The sequence below is a fragment of the Heterodontus francisci genome, chromosome 3 (genome assembly GCF_036365525.1).
Source record: "Heterodontus francisci isolate sHetFra1 chromosome 3, sHetFra1.hap1, whole genome shotgun sequence".
In the NCBI taxonomy this organism is placed as follows: domain Eukaryota; kingdom Metazoa; phylum Chordata; class Chondrichthyes; order Heterodontiformes; family Heterodontidae; genus Heterodontus; species Heterodontus francisci.
The window spans coordinates 171,811,096-171,827,573 of record NC_090373.1 but is presented as its reverse complement, the minus strand read 5'-3'; the positions used below and the strand labels follow the sequence as shown (position 1 = coordinate 171,827,573).

At 43.3% G+C, this 16,478-nt stretch overlaps 1 protein-coding gene across 2 annotated transcripts in view; it reads right to left on the bottom strand.

Annotated features, from left to right (window-relative positions):
• Positions 1–5,301: 5,301 nt before the first annotated feature.
• The window catches only part of LOC137364356 (zinc finger CCCH domain-containing protein 6), a 68,530-nt gene continuing 57,353 nt past the window's right edge, over positions 5,302–16,478 (bottom strand). For both annotated transcript variants that reach the window (XM_068027617.1, XM_068027616.1), the window contains one exon: positions 5,302–7,858. In XM_068027617.1, the coding sequence (XP_067883718.1) occupies positions 6,357–7,858 (1,502 nt within the window). In that variant the 3' untranslated portion in view covers positions 5,302–6,356. The remainder of the gene's footprint in view (positions 7,859–16,478) is intronic.

The window sequence follows — 16,478 nt, the reverse complement described above, 5'->3', positions numbered from 1 at the left end:
GGGACCCACAGCGTGCTATCAAAATTCTGGTCCTAACATTTTAAAAGAGGTGCCTGCGGAGATAGTGAATGCATTGGTTTGGATTTTCTCTGTCCTATGAGAGTAGAGGGGGAAGGTGGGGGTGGCACGTCAGGACGACTCCCTGATGCATTCCCAAGCGCCTCAGGGGTGGGGAGGGGGATTTTCTTGGGCTGGGAATGGATTCAGGCAGGCAGTTGGTCCAATTAAGGCCACATAGGGTCTATTTTGCACCAGCGCCAGTGTTTTACTGATGTTGGCTCCCTGTGTGCAGAGGCCACCAGCTCCTTTGCCGGAGGCTCCCTGCCCCAATGACGGGGCCACGGTGATGAAAGGCCACAGCTCCATGAATAAGCCTGCGGAGGGGTTTCCCCTCCAACCCAATAGCTGTACTGGCTTTGGGCCTTTCAATTTATAACTTCAATGCAGTCAGTCGCGGGCTCTCACTTCTCCCGGCAGGGCTGCTGGCCTGACATCGCTGCAGCCTTCTGGGCCTGCAGCATCAGAAGCCCACCCGCCGTCCTTACTAGGACAGTGAGTGGGCACGGCCAATTAGGAAGCTACCTCCCAAAAAATTGGGCCAATAACATGGGCCCAACGTCAGGGTCATGACACCCAACGGAAAATCCAGCCTCTAGGTTCTAGAATGGTTGTCTTCAGTTGAAAGGTAGTAAATATAATCCCACAATTCAAGAGGGAATACAGGGAACTATAGGCCAGTTAGCTTGACATCAGTAGTAGGGAAAATGCTAGAATCCATTATTAAGGATGTGGTAACAGATCACTTTGCCTGATCATGTGATTTTCCAAGTCAACATAGTCTTATAGAAGGGAAAACATGTTTGGCAAATCTATTATAATTTTTTGAGAGTATAGCTAGCAGGGTAGATAATGGCAACCCATGGTTGTAATATATTTGGATTTTCAGAAGACATTCAACAAAGTGCTACACAAGAATAGGGCTCATGGGATTGAGGATTGATTAATGGACAGAGAACAGTAGGAATAAACTAGTCTTTTTCGGTATGAAAGTGTGTAATTAGTGGAATGTCTAAAGATTAGTGCTTGGGCCTCAGCTATTTAAAATCTATATCAATGACTTAAATGAGGTGACAGAGTACAACATATTCAAGTTTTGTGGTGATACAAAGCTAGGTAGAAAAGTAAGCAGAGAGAGGATATAGACACTGTAAAGGGATTGGGCATGAAGGTGGCAGAGAGAGTATAATGTGGGCAAGCGTGAAATGATCCACTTAGTAGCAAGAATGGAAAAGCAGAATATTTTTTTAAAAAGTGAGCGATTTATGTCCGTATTCAGAGGGATTGTGAGCGGGGGTGGGTGGTGTGGTCCTTGTATACAATACAGAAAGTTAACATGCAGGTACAGCAATTAGGAAGGCAAATGGTATGATATATGAGCAAGTCTTGCTGCAATTATACAGGGCTTTAATGAGGCCACACATGGAGTACTGTATGCAATTTTAGTATGCTTACCCAAGGAAAGATACAATTGTCCCAGAGGGGGTGCAACAAAGGTTTACCAAGTTGATTCCTGGGATGAGAGAGCTTTCCTATGAGAATCTCACAGCAGGTCTGACAGCATCTGTGGAGTGAGAACTAGTTAACATTTCAGGTCTGTGACCTTTAACTCTATTTCTCTCTCCTCAGATGCTGCCAGACCTGCTGAGTATTTCCAGCACTTCCAGATTTCCAGCATCCACAGTATTTTGCTTTTATTCCTATGAGGAAAATTTGAGTAGAATGGTCCTATGTTCTCTGGGGTTTACAAGAATAAAGGGTGAAACCTATAAAATTCTTGGAGGGCTTGACAGGATATATGCTGACAGGCTGTTTCCCTTAGCTGCAGCATCTAGAACTAGGGGTCATAGGACAAGGGACTGGCCATTTAGGACTGAGACAAGAAGAAATTTCACTCAGAAGGCTGTGAATCTTTGGAATTCTCAATCCTAGAGGGCTGTGGATGCTCAGTCATCAAGACTGAGATTGATATATTTAAGGGAATCAAGGGTTATGGGGTAGGGTGTGAAAGTGCAGTTTATGTATTCAGCTATGATCACATTGAATAGTGGAGCAGGATTGAGGGGCCCTATGGCCTACTTCTGCTCCCATTTCTTATAGTCATAGAGAGATACAACACTGAAACAGGCCCTTCGGCCCACTGAGTCTGTGCCGACCAACAACCACCCATTTATACTAATCCTACATTAATCTCATATTCCCTACCACATCCCCACCATTCTCCTACCACCTACCTACACTAGGGGCAATTTACAATAGCCAATTTACCTAGCAACCTGCAAGTCTTTGGCTGTGGGAGGAAACCAGAGTACGCGGCGGAAACCCACACGGTCACAGGGAGAACTTGCAAACACTGCACAGGCAGTACCCAGAACCGAACCTGGGTCGCTGGAGCTGTGAGGCTGCGGTGCTAGCCACTGCACCGCCCCATTATGTAATGAATGAATACAGAAATCCCTCTGAGCAATATTAAAAGTCTGAACATGTATGGGGGAAATTGAATTTATTAGCATGCCAGTCAGTGATCAGATATGTGGTCACTCAAGTGAGAAGTGACATGAAACTGGCACCTAAAAGCAGTGCTTGAGTTCACTGATGGCAAAATTCTGGAGGAGGTTGTGGAGAACTTGCAGCACCCCATCACCTTTTATCCCCAGATCTAAAAAGCAAGAGCAAATGTGGCTGCTTCAAAGCAACTTTATGGGAACCCCACTCCCACCTGAGAAATAACCCTAACACACAATCTGATTCTTTTCTCCTCCAGATCAAGTTTCTCCCTATTTTCCTTGATGAATCAATGCATAAATGCAAATGCAGCAGGGATCACTGGACAGCAATCAGACAATTTCCCCCTCATTTCAGCACTGCCAGGCCACTTTTAATGCTCCTACCATCCCAGGAGATAGTGTTTCAGCAAAATCGGTTTAGGAAGTAGGTTTTAAAGTTTTGCCTCTTCTGCACATAAAGCTTAGGTGAGATGCCTTCCTTGTTGAACCTAAAACCAGTGGTCATTTATGCTGTTCAAAACCTGATGGACTTCATCCTAGGGTCTTAAAAGTAGTGGCTGCTGAGATAGTGGATGCATTGTTTTTAATTTTCCAGAATTCCCTTGATGCTGGAAAGGTCCCAATAGATTGGAAAATAGTGAATGTAACTCCGCTATTCAAGAAAGGAGGAAGATAGGAAACTACAGGCCAGTTAGCTTAACATCTGTCATAGGGAAAATGCTAGACTCTATTATTAAGTTATAGCAGGCGAGAGGTGATCTTATTGAAACATACAAAATCCTGAGGAGACTTGACAGGGTGGATGTTTCCCCTTGTGGGAGACTAAAACTAGGGAGCAGAGTTTAAAAATAAAGGGACTCCCAATTAAGAGAGAGAGAGCGGCGGAGGCAGGCTCATTGAATGTTTTTAAGGCAGAGGTAGACAGTTCATATGTATGTTCGTATGTAATACAAAATATCTGACGCATGTGTCACTTGAACACAGAAGTATTGGTTCAGTGCAAATATACTGCCATCCTCAGACAAAAAGTTTATTTCTACAATTAGTCATGGAAGATCTCAAGAGTACAGCGCAGCTCGACAGCTGGAAAGTCAGATTCAATCCTCCACCTACCACTTCAATTCATTACGAACTAAACTAGATGGCTAACATAAATTGACAGTGACAAAACTGAATCTTTCACTTCCTAATAGCCTGTAATTGATCTCAAGTGATTGTTCTTTCCTATGATAAAATTGCAAACTTGCATGAAAACAGCATCTTTCACCTCAAGACATCTTGAAGTGCTTCACAGTCCAGTAATTACTTTTGAAGTTTACTTTGTTATTCTGTAGGCAAACAAGGCAACCAAAACACACAGCAAGATCCTACAAATGACAAAATTAATTACCAGTTAATCAGTTTTGGCACTAAGTGATAAAATTGGCTAGTGCACTGGCAGAAATTCCCTTCGCTTTGAATAGTGCCTGGAATGAGGCTCGAGTCCTAACTCAAATGTGAATAGCACTAAGCCAAGTGATAATTGGAGTTCTTCATATCTTGTTGGGTACTATCCTACACCTAGAAACCTCCTCAGAGTTTAGGGAAATCAGTAAGTTTCCAAGGTTGGAGTGTCTCAAGCCTCATCATGTAGCCTATGACCCATCCATGATGCATGCCAGGCTTTGCAGAATAGGCCATCACCCAGCAACACACTCAAAAGTAGTACAATCCTTTGGTTGAGAGTTTTGAAGACTTGCTTTTATCCATGGCTGCTGGTACCTGCGAGGATTTTTCCAGAACAAACAGTTGTGTACAACCTTTAGTTCTGTGCATCAAAAAAAAGTACTTTTCACCCTGGAAAAAATGAAACCCCAAATAGAAAATTTCAAAATAAGATCTGATTTTCCAACTGAACAGTTTACAGATATTCATACAATTGTGTATATATTTGTAATCCATATGATTTAGAATGTAATACCTACATTCAGATAATCTTCAAAACAAACCCAACTGAATCCAACCTTTGTTCGGTGAGCTTAACCTCTGCATGGATGGGCTGGTGCAGAATTACCACTGTGCATCAGTGTTAACAAGAATTGCATCAGTTCTTTTAATGGTGTAGAATGGTTCAGATATTTAGACAAATACAAACATGCATTTCATTCAAACTACTCAGTAGGTGAAGACAGGAGTCCAAATACTCATTTTCAATTCAGCCCAAAGCAAAAAAGGTGTTAAAACTATGTGCAATGCTAAATAAAATGATTTCTGGTCTATGGGTCATCTACAGTAGTTTAATTTACATTTTAGCTGTTAAGAAGTATTGGCTTTAAAAATGGAAATGCTTAGTTCAGATGGCAGGGCACAAAGACTTGCAAGATACCAGCACTACTTGTAAGCAAAGATGAAATATCAGATGAGAACAAGTCTTCCATTCCTGCAGCAAACTTTCATAACATTCCTGTTGGGCAAAATGTTTGATCGTTCCAGAATGTCTCAAATGGGTATGTGTATGCCTGCATTTAATACTGTTTATATCCGCACAATGCAATATTTAATTTGCTCTCAATTCAATTTCTCAATTTGGCTCCTGAGGATGATTACTCTAAATCTCTTTACATGTCATCGACTTTTCTGTTTTCAAACACTTTTTTAATCTTAATGCTTAGGTTAAAGTTCAAGTTAAATAACTGCAGATCAGGCTGAAGTATTGTCTGCAGGACTGTATAAATAACTAAAAATTACAGCATACATATAAAAAGATACGTTAAGAGTTTAATACATTTGTACAAAAAAAGCTTTTACATTAGGCTTTCTTTACAAAGCTAAGTCTCCGTAGCTCAATATGAAAATATGGTGTCGCAGGTAAAGAACAAGTTCAGAAACTTTTATTAATCCACAAACGTCCATCACTAGTTCCTTGTATTAAATGGATAAGTAGCAGTTCACTAAATTTCAGACTTATTCTAGACAAAACAAAAAGGTTTTCACAATAAATGCTTTATACATTGTGTACATTGATTTTCAGTAAATCATGTCATGATTCTGGTTGTTGTCAATTTAAAAACAGATCAGCTGTTACATTTGCTAAACAAAAAACATAATTTTTGAAGTACATTAACAAGATGTACAGTGCAATATCTATGAACAGTGTCTAACTGCAAATGGGTCCACACTTGATTGCGACAAAATATCAAAGCAACTAATTTAAAACAAAACTGCAGTGCACGCATGACAGCATCGATTAACCATGAAACTCAAAAATTGGTTAGGACCGTGACTTAAGTATACCATCGGAGTGATATTATTGAAACTGTACAATATAAAAGTGGCAGTCATTTTTCTTTAAGATTAACTCTCACAACAAAAAGTAGTTACTTGAAAGTACTAAAAACAATATACAGTTTTTTTCAGTGTACTACTTCAATAATACATAATCACACAATACCCAAGCAAGAAATAACTTAGAATGTGAGAACTGTACAATAGGTTTTAAGCAATTTCAGTACACGGAAAAACAATTACTTCACCGGGAAGAAGTTTAAATGTGGTCACAGGTATATTCTCTCTATACATATATATATTTCTATCATAAAAAAATTATTCATTCAAAATGTAGTCCTTACAACTTAGACCAAAAGAAAATTAGTCTCAGTCTGGCGTGTGCCACTGCATGCATTTCTTTGAACAGTTAAACAGACTGTATATAGTAAAAAAATAAATAAAACACTACCAACAAGCCAAATAAGTTAAAGAACCAGGACAACCTACAACATACACACTGAATACCAGTCTTTTGACGAGTGGGTGCTAACAAAAAGGCGATGCTGTTGGATCAAAAGTCTTGAACATTTCTTTCAGTGGTTTTTTATCCTTTTTACTGTTTAAATCCTCCTCCTCCACTTGGCTAGGAGGTCCAGAATGTTTCGTTTGTCTTGGGTCACTGTACTGTGGTCTGATTAGGCCAGCTAAAGCCTGGATTGGTAGGTTATGTACTGCAGGTGCAGAAGTCGCAACTGCCTGGCCTGCTTCAGGCTTTAACTGTGGTCTGTAACTGTCCGACTTCTCTGCACCAAGATCGGTTGTATCCTCTGCAGTACTACCTTCTTGCACCAATGAAGATTTATAGGTTAGTGATGAATCACATGGAACATTTTCTGATTTTGTGGGGTTTTTTGGTACAAGAAGTTTCTTCAGTTGCTCTCCTTCCCTAGAGGAATCTGCTTGCGTAGTTAAAACTGAAGTTACTAAGCTTTGAGAAGTTTGTGTCCGTGGGTCATACAGACTGATGCCGCTAAGCAATGTGCTGGGGGATCCAAGTCCTATGCCACTTGCAGACAGCTTGGGAGCATATGGAGGGAGTGCAGTCTGATCCATCTTAGCAGAGACTCCTGACACTTGCGTAGAACCACTACTTACTTTTGATAAGCGAGGATCTGCTCGTGCAACATGCGACTCTCTTGAAGTAATATCTGTGCTGCTGCTTTTCTGCAATCTAGGATTTGATGATTTTTGTAACCGTGGGTCTAAAGGTCTGTCAGATGAAAGCCTTGAGTCGGTGTTCTTTTCTGGTTTTATTGTGCTATTCTCCTTAGACCGCAAGGACAACCGTGGATCAACCTGACGAGGGTCACTTATAATACTTAGAGCTCTATTCAGACGTTGATTAGCTATTAATGGAGGGAGAGGCAAATTTATTGAAGACACTGGGTCTGGCTTTGGCAGCGGTAGTGGAAGGAGGTCCTCAGGTGTCCAAACAACAAGTTTTGCAAAGTGGGGTTTAGAGAGAATAATGTCCATCTTGATGTGGCTGAACTGTTTCAGCTGACAGCGTGGATCCCGTAAGGTCGCGCCAGGTATTGTCTCCAAAGGTATTATGGCTGGTTTCTCCCTCAGTTCTCGTTCTGTCTCTTCGTCATCATCCAGTCCTTGCTGCTTATTGTTTGAGATAGGATGAGTATCAGGTTTAGGGCTTTCACTAACAGAAAGACCTACACTAGCATTCTCATGTACCTTCATCTTTCTAGGATCTCTTGTTAACCTTGGATCAGCAGAGATTATTTCTGAAGGTTTCTTGACTTCTCCAGGTGTACCTTGTCGTAAGTCAGCTCTTAATCGAAAATCTGAAGGTTTGTTTTCGGGGTTTTTTTCTTTCACAAGTCTGGGGTCCATGTATGTGTAAGATGTCTGCTCAGTTACAGGAGGCTGCTGGTTCTTCATGGTTTCACTTTGTTTCTTAAGAGTTTTCAGTATTGATTTTACACTGCTACCGTCTTCCTCTTCATCACTCGAATACCAATTTACAGTCTCATCTGAAACAAGTTAGGAAACGCCATCAACACAAATTCTACCTGTTAACTTTAAATACTGATTTTGAGAAACCAGCACCATCATAATCAGGTGCTGTGCAAACAAGAAGCAAATGTAAATAATGCTGCCCCTTCCAGTGCTATACATCATAAACTGGAGGACAACTTGCTCCCAAGGACTTTACCAATGCTGCTTCAGATACAGTCACTAGGAGGAGCAGCAGCATGATACAAGAAGCAGTTGAACATTCAATTTTGTTTTTTATTCATTCATGGGATTTGGGTGCCACTGGCTTGGCCGGCATTTATTACCCAGCCCAATTGCCCTTGAGGTTGTTAAACTTACGCACAAATGCTGTTGCTATGCTAACGGAATCAAAATGAAGGGTTCTAGTAAAATGAGTTTAGGTATTGTTAAACCAGTTTCTGCTTAGTGGGACCCCATAGTAGTCACATAATTCAGCATCAATAGAAAATTAGCACAAATGATCATAACTGAGGTTAACCTGAACATTAAAATAAAAGCAAAATACTGCGGATGCTGGAAATCTGAAATAAAAACAAGAAATGCTGAAACCACTCAGCAGGTCTGGCAGCATCCGTGGAAAGAGAAGCAGAGTTAACATTTCGGGTCAGTGACCCTTCATTGGAACTGACAAATATTAGAAAAGTCACAGGTTATAAGCAAGTGAGGTGGGGGTGGGGCAAGAGATAACAAAGGAGGTCTAGATTGGATCAGGCCACAGAGCTGACCAAAAGGTCACGGAGCAAAGGCAAACAATATGTTAATGGTGTGTTGAAAGACAAAGCATTAGTACAGATTAGGTGTTAATACACTGAATATTGAGTGCAAGTGCAAACCTGAAAAAAAACAGTGGGTAAGCAAACTGAACAAACTAAGATGATATGAAATAAATGCAAAAAAAAAAAGATTGTAAAAAATGAATGGAAAAAAAAAAGAAAAAAAAATAACTAAAAATGAAAATAAAATGGGGGGCTGTCATGCTCTGAAATTATTGAACTCAATGTTCAGTCCGGCAGGTTGTAGTGTGACTAATCGGTAGATGAGATGCTGTTCCTCGAGCTTGCGTTGATGTTCGCTGGAACACTGCAGCAATCCCAGGACAGAGATGTGAGCATGAGAGCAGGGGGGAAGTGTTGAAATGGCAAGCAACCGGAAGCTCAGGGTCCTGCTTGCGGACTGAGCGGAGATGTTCCGCAAAGCGGTCACCCAGTCTGCGCTTGGTCTCCCCAATGTAGAGGAGACCGCACTGTGAGCAGCGAATACAGTATACTACATTGAAAGAAGTACAAGTAAATCGCTGCTTCACCAGAAAGGAGTGTTTGGGGCCTGGGATAGTGAGGAGAGAGGAGGTAAATGGGCAGGGTATTACACCTCCTGCGATTGCAGGGGAAGGTGCCCTGGGACGGGGACGAGGTGGTGAGGGTAATGAAGGAGTGGACCAGGGTGTCGCGGAGGCAACGATCTTTTCGGAATGCTGACAGGGGAAGGGAGGGGACGATGCGACTGGTAGTGGCATCACGCTGGAGGTGGCGGAAATGGCGGAGGATGATCCTTTGGATATGGAGGCTGGTGGGGTGAAAAGTGAGGACAAGGGGAACCCTGTCACGGTTCTGGGAGGGAGGAAAAGGGGTGAGGGTAGAGGTGCGGGGAATGGGTCGGACACGGTTGAGGGCCCTGTCAACCACAGTGGGGGGAAATCCTCGGTTGAGGAAAAAGGTCATATCAGAAGCACCGTCATGGAAGGTAGCATCATCAGAGCAGATGCGTCGGAGACGGAGAAACTGGGAGAATGGAATGGAGTCCTTACAGGAGGTAGGGTGTGAAGAAGTGTAGTCGAGGTAGCTGTGGGAGTCGGTCGGCTTATAATGGATATTAGTAGACAACCTATCCCCAGAGATGGAGACAGAGAAGTCGAAGAAGGGAAGGGAAGTGTCAGAGATGGACCATGTAAAGGTGAGAGAAGGTTGGAAATTGGAAGAAAAGTTGATAAAGTTTTCCAGTTCGGGGCGGGAGCAGGAAACGGCACCGATACAGTCATCAATGTACCGGAAAAAGAGTTGGGGGAGGGGGCCTGAGTAGGACTGGAACAATGAATGCTCGACATATCCCACAAAAAGACAGGCATAACTAGGACCCATGCGGGTACCCATAGCAACACCTTTTACTTGAAGGAAGTGCATGGAGTTGAAGGAGAAGTTGTTCAATGTGAGAACAAGTTCAGCCAGGCGGAGGAGGGTGGTGATGGATGGGGACTGGTTGGGCCTCTGTTCCAGGAAGAAGCGGAGAGCCCTCAAACCATCCTGGTGGGGGATGGAGGTGTTGAGCGATTGGACGTCCATTGTGAAGAGGCGGCGGTTGGAGCCAGGAAACTGAAAATTGTCAAAATGACGTAGGGCGTCAGAAGAGTCACGGATGTAGGTGGGAAGAGATTGGACCAGCGGAGAAAAGATAGAGTCTAGATAGGAAGAAATAAGTTCAGTGGGGCAGGAGCAGGCTGACACAATGGGTCTGCCGGGACAGTCCCGTTTGTGGATTTTGGGAAGGAGGTAGAAGCGGGCTGTCCGGGGTTGTGGGACTATGAGGTTGGAAGCTGTAGAGGGAAGATCTCCAGAGGAGATGATGTCAGTGACGGTCCTTTGGACAGTGGCTTGATGTTTGGTGGTGGGGTCATGGTCCAGAGGGAGGTAGGAAGAAGTGTCCGTGAGTTGGCGTTGAGCTTCTGCAAGGTAGAGGTCGGTACGCCATACGACAACAGCACCACCCTTGTCTGCAGGTTTGATGACCATGTTGGGGTTAGACCTGAGAGAACGGAGTGCCTCAAGTTCAGAGGGGGACAGATTAGAGTGAGTGAGGGGGGCAGAGAAATTGAGACGACCAATGTCTCGCCGACAGTTTTCAATGAAGACAGCAAGAGCGGGTAAGAGGCCAGGAGGAGGGGTCCAGGTAGAGGGAGAATGCTGGAGGCAGGTGAATGGGTCTGCTGGTCAGGGGGAGGACTCCTGGTCAAAGAAGTGAGCCCGGAGGCGGAGGCGACGGAAGAAGAGCTCCACGTCATGCCGAGCGCGAAATTCATTGAGGTGGGGGCGTAAGGGGATAAAACTGAGACTTTTGCTGAGTACAGAACGCTCAGCATCAGAGAGGGGGAGGTCAGAGGATATAGTGAATAACCTGAACATTGTTCCTTTGGTTTTAGTTAATTAATGAAGGAATTTTTTTTTAATAGATCCAATCTGCCATTAGAGGCAAAGAATCTGTATATAAAATTTTGATGTACAGAAGACAAATAGATTGCACTAAACACTTCTACATAACAGGAAAAAAGTTCTGCTACAGCTTTCCAAGTGTTCGCAAACCGATTACTACAAACCTCCCTTTACGCAAGATGACTGTGTAATGAGACCATGTTCACCTTTGAAATAAAATTATGGTTTAAGATGAACCAAAAATAATAAAATGTTAGATTATATTAAGTTACAGTGTTAACAGATTATAATCTATCTATACACTGGGCGCACATCTCCTGCCCAGGAACGCTGCTTTTGTTGTCACTTTTCCACATTCCTTTGTCAACATTTCCTATTCAATTTTGCTCAGTAACTGATGTAGTTTCAAGCCCTGACCACAATGTGGCAACATAAAGCAAGTTGTTGAAGTCTCATCCAAGTCCATCATCATCTTGTATATAAAGCAATTTATTGAACAGAATTCACAACACAGAAACAAACCATTTGGCCCAAATATCCTGTGTCGGTATTTACGCTGCACACAAGCCTCCACCTGCTAGACCAACTTTATTTGCCTGCTCTTCTATTCCTCTCTCACTGGTGTAGTTATCTATCTTCCCCTTAAAGGCATCATGCAATTTGCCTCAACTGCTCCATATGGTAGCAAGTTACACATTCTAACCACTCTCTGGGTAAAGAAGTTTCCCCTGAATTACTTATTGGATTTATGAACCACAATCTTGTATTTATGGTGCTCAGTTTTGATCTCTCCACAAGTGAAAACATCTTTAGGGCTACCCTATCAAATCCCTTCATACGCTTAAAGATCTCTATTTGGTTACCCCTTAGCCTTCTCTTTTCTTGAGAAAAGAACCCCAGCCTAATCAGTCTTTTCTGGATGTTATAACTTCTCTCAGTTCTGACATCATCCTTGTATATCTTTTTTGCACCTTCTCAGTGCCTCCATATCCTTTCTGTAATTAAGGAGACCCCCAACTCTGTACCATACTCCAAGTGGACGAAACCAAGGTTCAATACTAGTTCAACAAAATTTCCCTGCTTTTCAATTCTATTCCTCTAAAAGGAAACCCCAGTGCTTTAACATTATGTCCTTGTTAACTTACACTGCTTTGTTTAATGATTTGTGAATTTGTATGCCTGCATCCCTTTGCTCGTCTGCCCCATTTAGTCTCATTTCCCAAGGGGTGTGTGGCTTCCATATTGTTCTTACCAAATGCACCACTTCACACTTATCAATATTCAAATTAATTTGTTATTTACAGTTTAATAATGTTGTATTTTGCTGCCGTCTTCCTCATCAATTTTGTATCATCCACAAATTTTGAAATTGTACAGACCCAGCAGAGGTGGTGGCACAATGGTATTCGGTCAGGAGGGAGTTGCCCTGGGAGTCCTCAAAATCGACTACGGCCCCTATGAAGTCCCTTGGCATCAGGTCAAACATGGCCAAGGATTACCTTGATTACCACGTACCGCCCTCTCAGCTGATGAGTCAGTACTCCTCCATGTTAAACCGCACTTGGAGGAAGCACTGAGGTTGGCAAGGGCACAGAATGTACTCTAGGTGGGGGACTTCAATGTCCATCACCAAGTGTAGCTCGGTAGCACCACTACTGACCGAGCTGGCCAAGTCCTAAAGGACATAGCTGCTAGACTGGGTATGCGGCAGGTGGTGAGGGAACCAACGAGGGGAAAAACATACTTGACCTCGTCCTCACCAATCTGCCTGCCGCAGATGCATCAGTCCATGTATTGATACTGATCACCACATGGTCCTTGTGGAGACGAAGTCCCGAAAGATACCCTCCATAGTATTCTGTGGCACTACCACCGTGCTAAATGGGATACATTTCGAACAGATCTAGCAATGCAAAACTGGGCATCCATGAGGTGCTGTGGGCCATCAGCAGCAGCAGAATTGTATTCAACCACAATCTGTAACTTCATGGCCCGGCATATCCCCCACTCTACCATTACCATCAAGCCAGTAGACCAACCCTGGATCAATGAAGAGTGCAGGAGGGCATGCAAGGAGCAACACCAGGTATACCTCAAAAGGAGGTGTCAACCTGGTGAAGCTACAACACAGGACTATCTGCGTGCCAAACTGCGTAAGCAGCATGTGATACATAGAGCTAAGCAACGGATCAGATCTAAGCTCTGCAGTCCTGCCACATCCAGCCATGAATGGTGATGGACAATTAAACAACTAACTGGAGGAGGTGGCTCCACAAATCTCCCTATCCTCAATGATGGGGGAGCCCAGCACATCAGTGCAAAAATAAGGCTGAAGCATTTGCAACAATCTTCAGCCGGAAGTGCCGAGTTGATGATCCATCTCGGCCTCCTCCTGAAGTCCCCAGCATCGAAAGATGCCAGACTTCATCCAATTCGATTCACTCCGCGTGATATCAAGAAACGACTAAAGCACTGGATAATGCAAAGGCTATGGGCCCTGACAATATTCCGGCAATAGTACTGAAGACCTGTGCTCCAGAAATTGCCACGCCCCTAGCCAAGCTGTTCCAGTACAGCTACAACACTGGTACCTACCCTGCAATGTGGAAAATTGCCCAAGTACGTCCTGTACACAAAAAGCAGGACAAGTCCAACCCGGCCAATTGCCGCCCCATCAGCCTGCTCTCAATCATCAGTAAAGTGATGGAAGGTGTAATCAACAGTGCCATCAAGCGGCACTAGCTTAGCAAAACCCTGCTCACTGATGCTCAGTTTGGGTTCCGCCAGGACCACTCAGCTCCTGACCTCATTACAGCCTTGAGTTCAGCTCTTTTGTCCATGTTTGAACCGAGGTGAGGTGAGAGTGACTGCCCTTGACATCAAGGCAGCATTTGAGAGAGTATGGCATCAAGGTGCCCTAGCAAAACTGAAGTTAATGGGAATCAGGGGGAAAACTCTCCGCTGGTTGGGAGTCATACCTAGCGCAAAGGAAGATGGTTGTGGTTGTTGGAGGTCAATCATCTGAGCTCCAGGACATCACTGCAGGAGTTCCTCAGGGTAGTGTCCTGGGCGCAACTATCTTGAGCTGCTTCATCAACGACCTTCCTTCAATCATAAGGTCAAAAGAGGGGATGTTCTCTGATGATGGCACAATGTTCAGCACCATTCGCAACTCCTCAGATACTGAAGTCCATGTAGAAATGCAGCAAGGCTTGGACAATATCCAGGCTTGGGCTGATAAGCAGCAAGTAACATTCGCGCAATGACCATCTCCGACAAGAGAGAATCTAACCATCTCCCCTTGACATTCAATGGCATTACCATCGCTGAATCCCCCACTATCAACATCCTAGGGGGCTACCATTAACCAGAAACTGAACTGGAGTAGCCATATAAATACCGTGGCTACAAGATCAGGTCAGAGGCTAGGAATCCTGCGGCGAGTAACTCACCTCCTGACTCCCCAAAGCCTGTCCACCATCTGCAAGGCACTAGTCAGGAATGTGATGGAATACTCTCCACTTGCCTGGATGGGTGCAGCTCCAACACTCAAGAAGCTAGACACCATCCAGGACAAAGCAGCCCACTTGACTGGCACCCCATCTACAAACATTCACTCCCTCCAGCACCGATGCACAGTGGCAGCAGTGTGCATCATCTACAAGATGCACTACAGCAATGCACCAAGGCTCCTTAGACAGCACCTTCCAAACCCGCGACCACTACCAACTAGATGGACAAGGGCAGCAAAAGCATGGGAACACCACCACCTGAAAGTTCCCCTCCAAGTCACACACCATCCTGACTTGGAACTATATCGCCGTTCCTTGACTGTCGCTGGGTCGAAATCCTAGAACTCCTTTCCTGACAGCACTGTGGGTGTACCTACCCCACATGGACTGCAGCGGTTCAAGATGGCAGCTCACTACCACCTTCTCAAGGGCAATTAGGGATGGGCAATAAATACTGGCCTGGCCAACGACACCCTCATCCCATGAATGAATGAAAAAAAACTTCCAATTCCAGAGTCCAAATCATTTAGGTAAATATTGGAATTCAACTCTGTTTTCTGTTTTGTAGCCAGCTTGCTATCCATTCTGATACAGTCCTCTGACTTCACATGCTCTGACCTTAAGGCATGAATCTACTTTGGAGTACCTTACCAGAGGTATTTTGAAAATCCTACTGTGTTACTTCCTTCTTGAAATCAGTGTTGACTATTCTCAGTTTCAGTTTCTAGATGTTTTGCAATTGTATCCTTAAGGTTCCATTATTTTTCCTACCACTGACGATAAGCTAACTGGACTACTGTTCCATGGACTTGTTCTATCTCCTGTTTTAAATATAGGAATATTAGAAGTCCTACAATTCTTTAGCACTGTATCATTTCCTAATGAATTTTTGTATATAATATATTATGTATGTATATAATAGTGCCTCTACTATCTCTTTGCTAGCTTCTTTTAGTATGTGTGGATGCAGTCCATTTGGACCAGGGGTTTTATCCTCTTTTAAGTTTATCGAGTTGATTACCTGTCCCTTGCCCCACTTTAAATGTCTTGATATATTTTTTGATCTCACTTCTCATGTCATGTCCACCCAGTTAGTTGTCCTGGTAAATGCTGAGGCAACATAATTATTCAATATTTCTGCCATTTCACTGTCATTACCTGTGAGCTTATCTTGGGCATCCCATTGTTTGCACTACTATTCAACTGAACAGCTTGCATCCACATGCAAACAAGATTTGACACTCAATGGTGAAAAATACCTGGAACACTGTCCCTTTAATAATCAGTGCCTTATTAAGGTGTTCCTCCCCAAACTTGCTGTAAAGCCTTGTTGAGGGCGACTTTATTAATGTGCTCAGAATTGAAGCCAAGTAACAGCAAGAGCACTGAAACCTAGTGCTGCAAGTTTGTTGAGTAGCTCCACATACAAAGAGAAGTATATAAAGCAGTACAGAAAATCATACTTCTCTTTGTATGTGGATGTTGAATGAATGTGGAAGAATATTAATGACCTACATCAGGTATGGGTGTTGTTTATTCTTCGAAAGAGATTCAGTCCCAATACACACTGTTCACTCCCTGCCTGTCACTTGATTCTCTTTCTGAGCTGATGTGGAGCTACTCTACAAACTTGTTCCAGGCATTTATCCTCCTGAGTGGTTAAGATAAGCTCAAGAGGAACCCTTTGAATATTGGACCAAAAAGCAACTGTGGAATAAGCTTCACTTAGGAAAATCACACAATGAAGAAAGAACTTGTACACAGCTGCTGTGGGTATTTATCACAAAAAAGGTGCGTAATAGCCAAATCAGATTTTAAGACAATACGACAGCATTAACCACCAATAGCAAAAATATTGGAGAGGCCAAGGTTCATTTACAGTG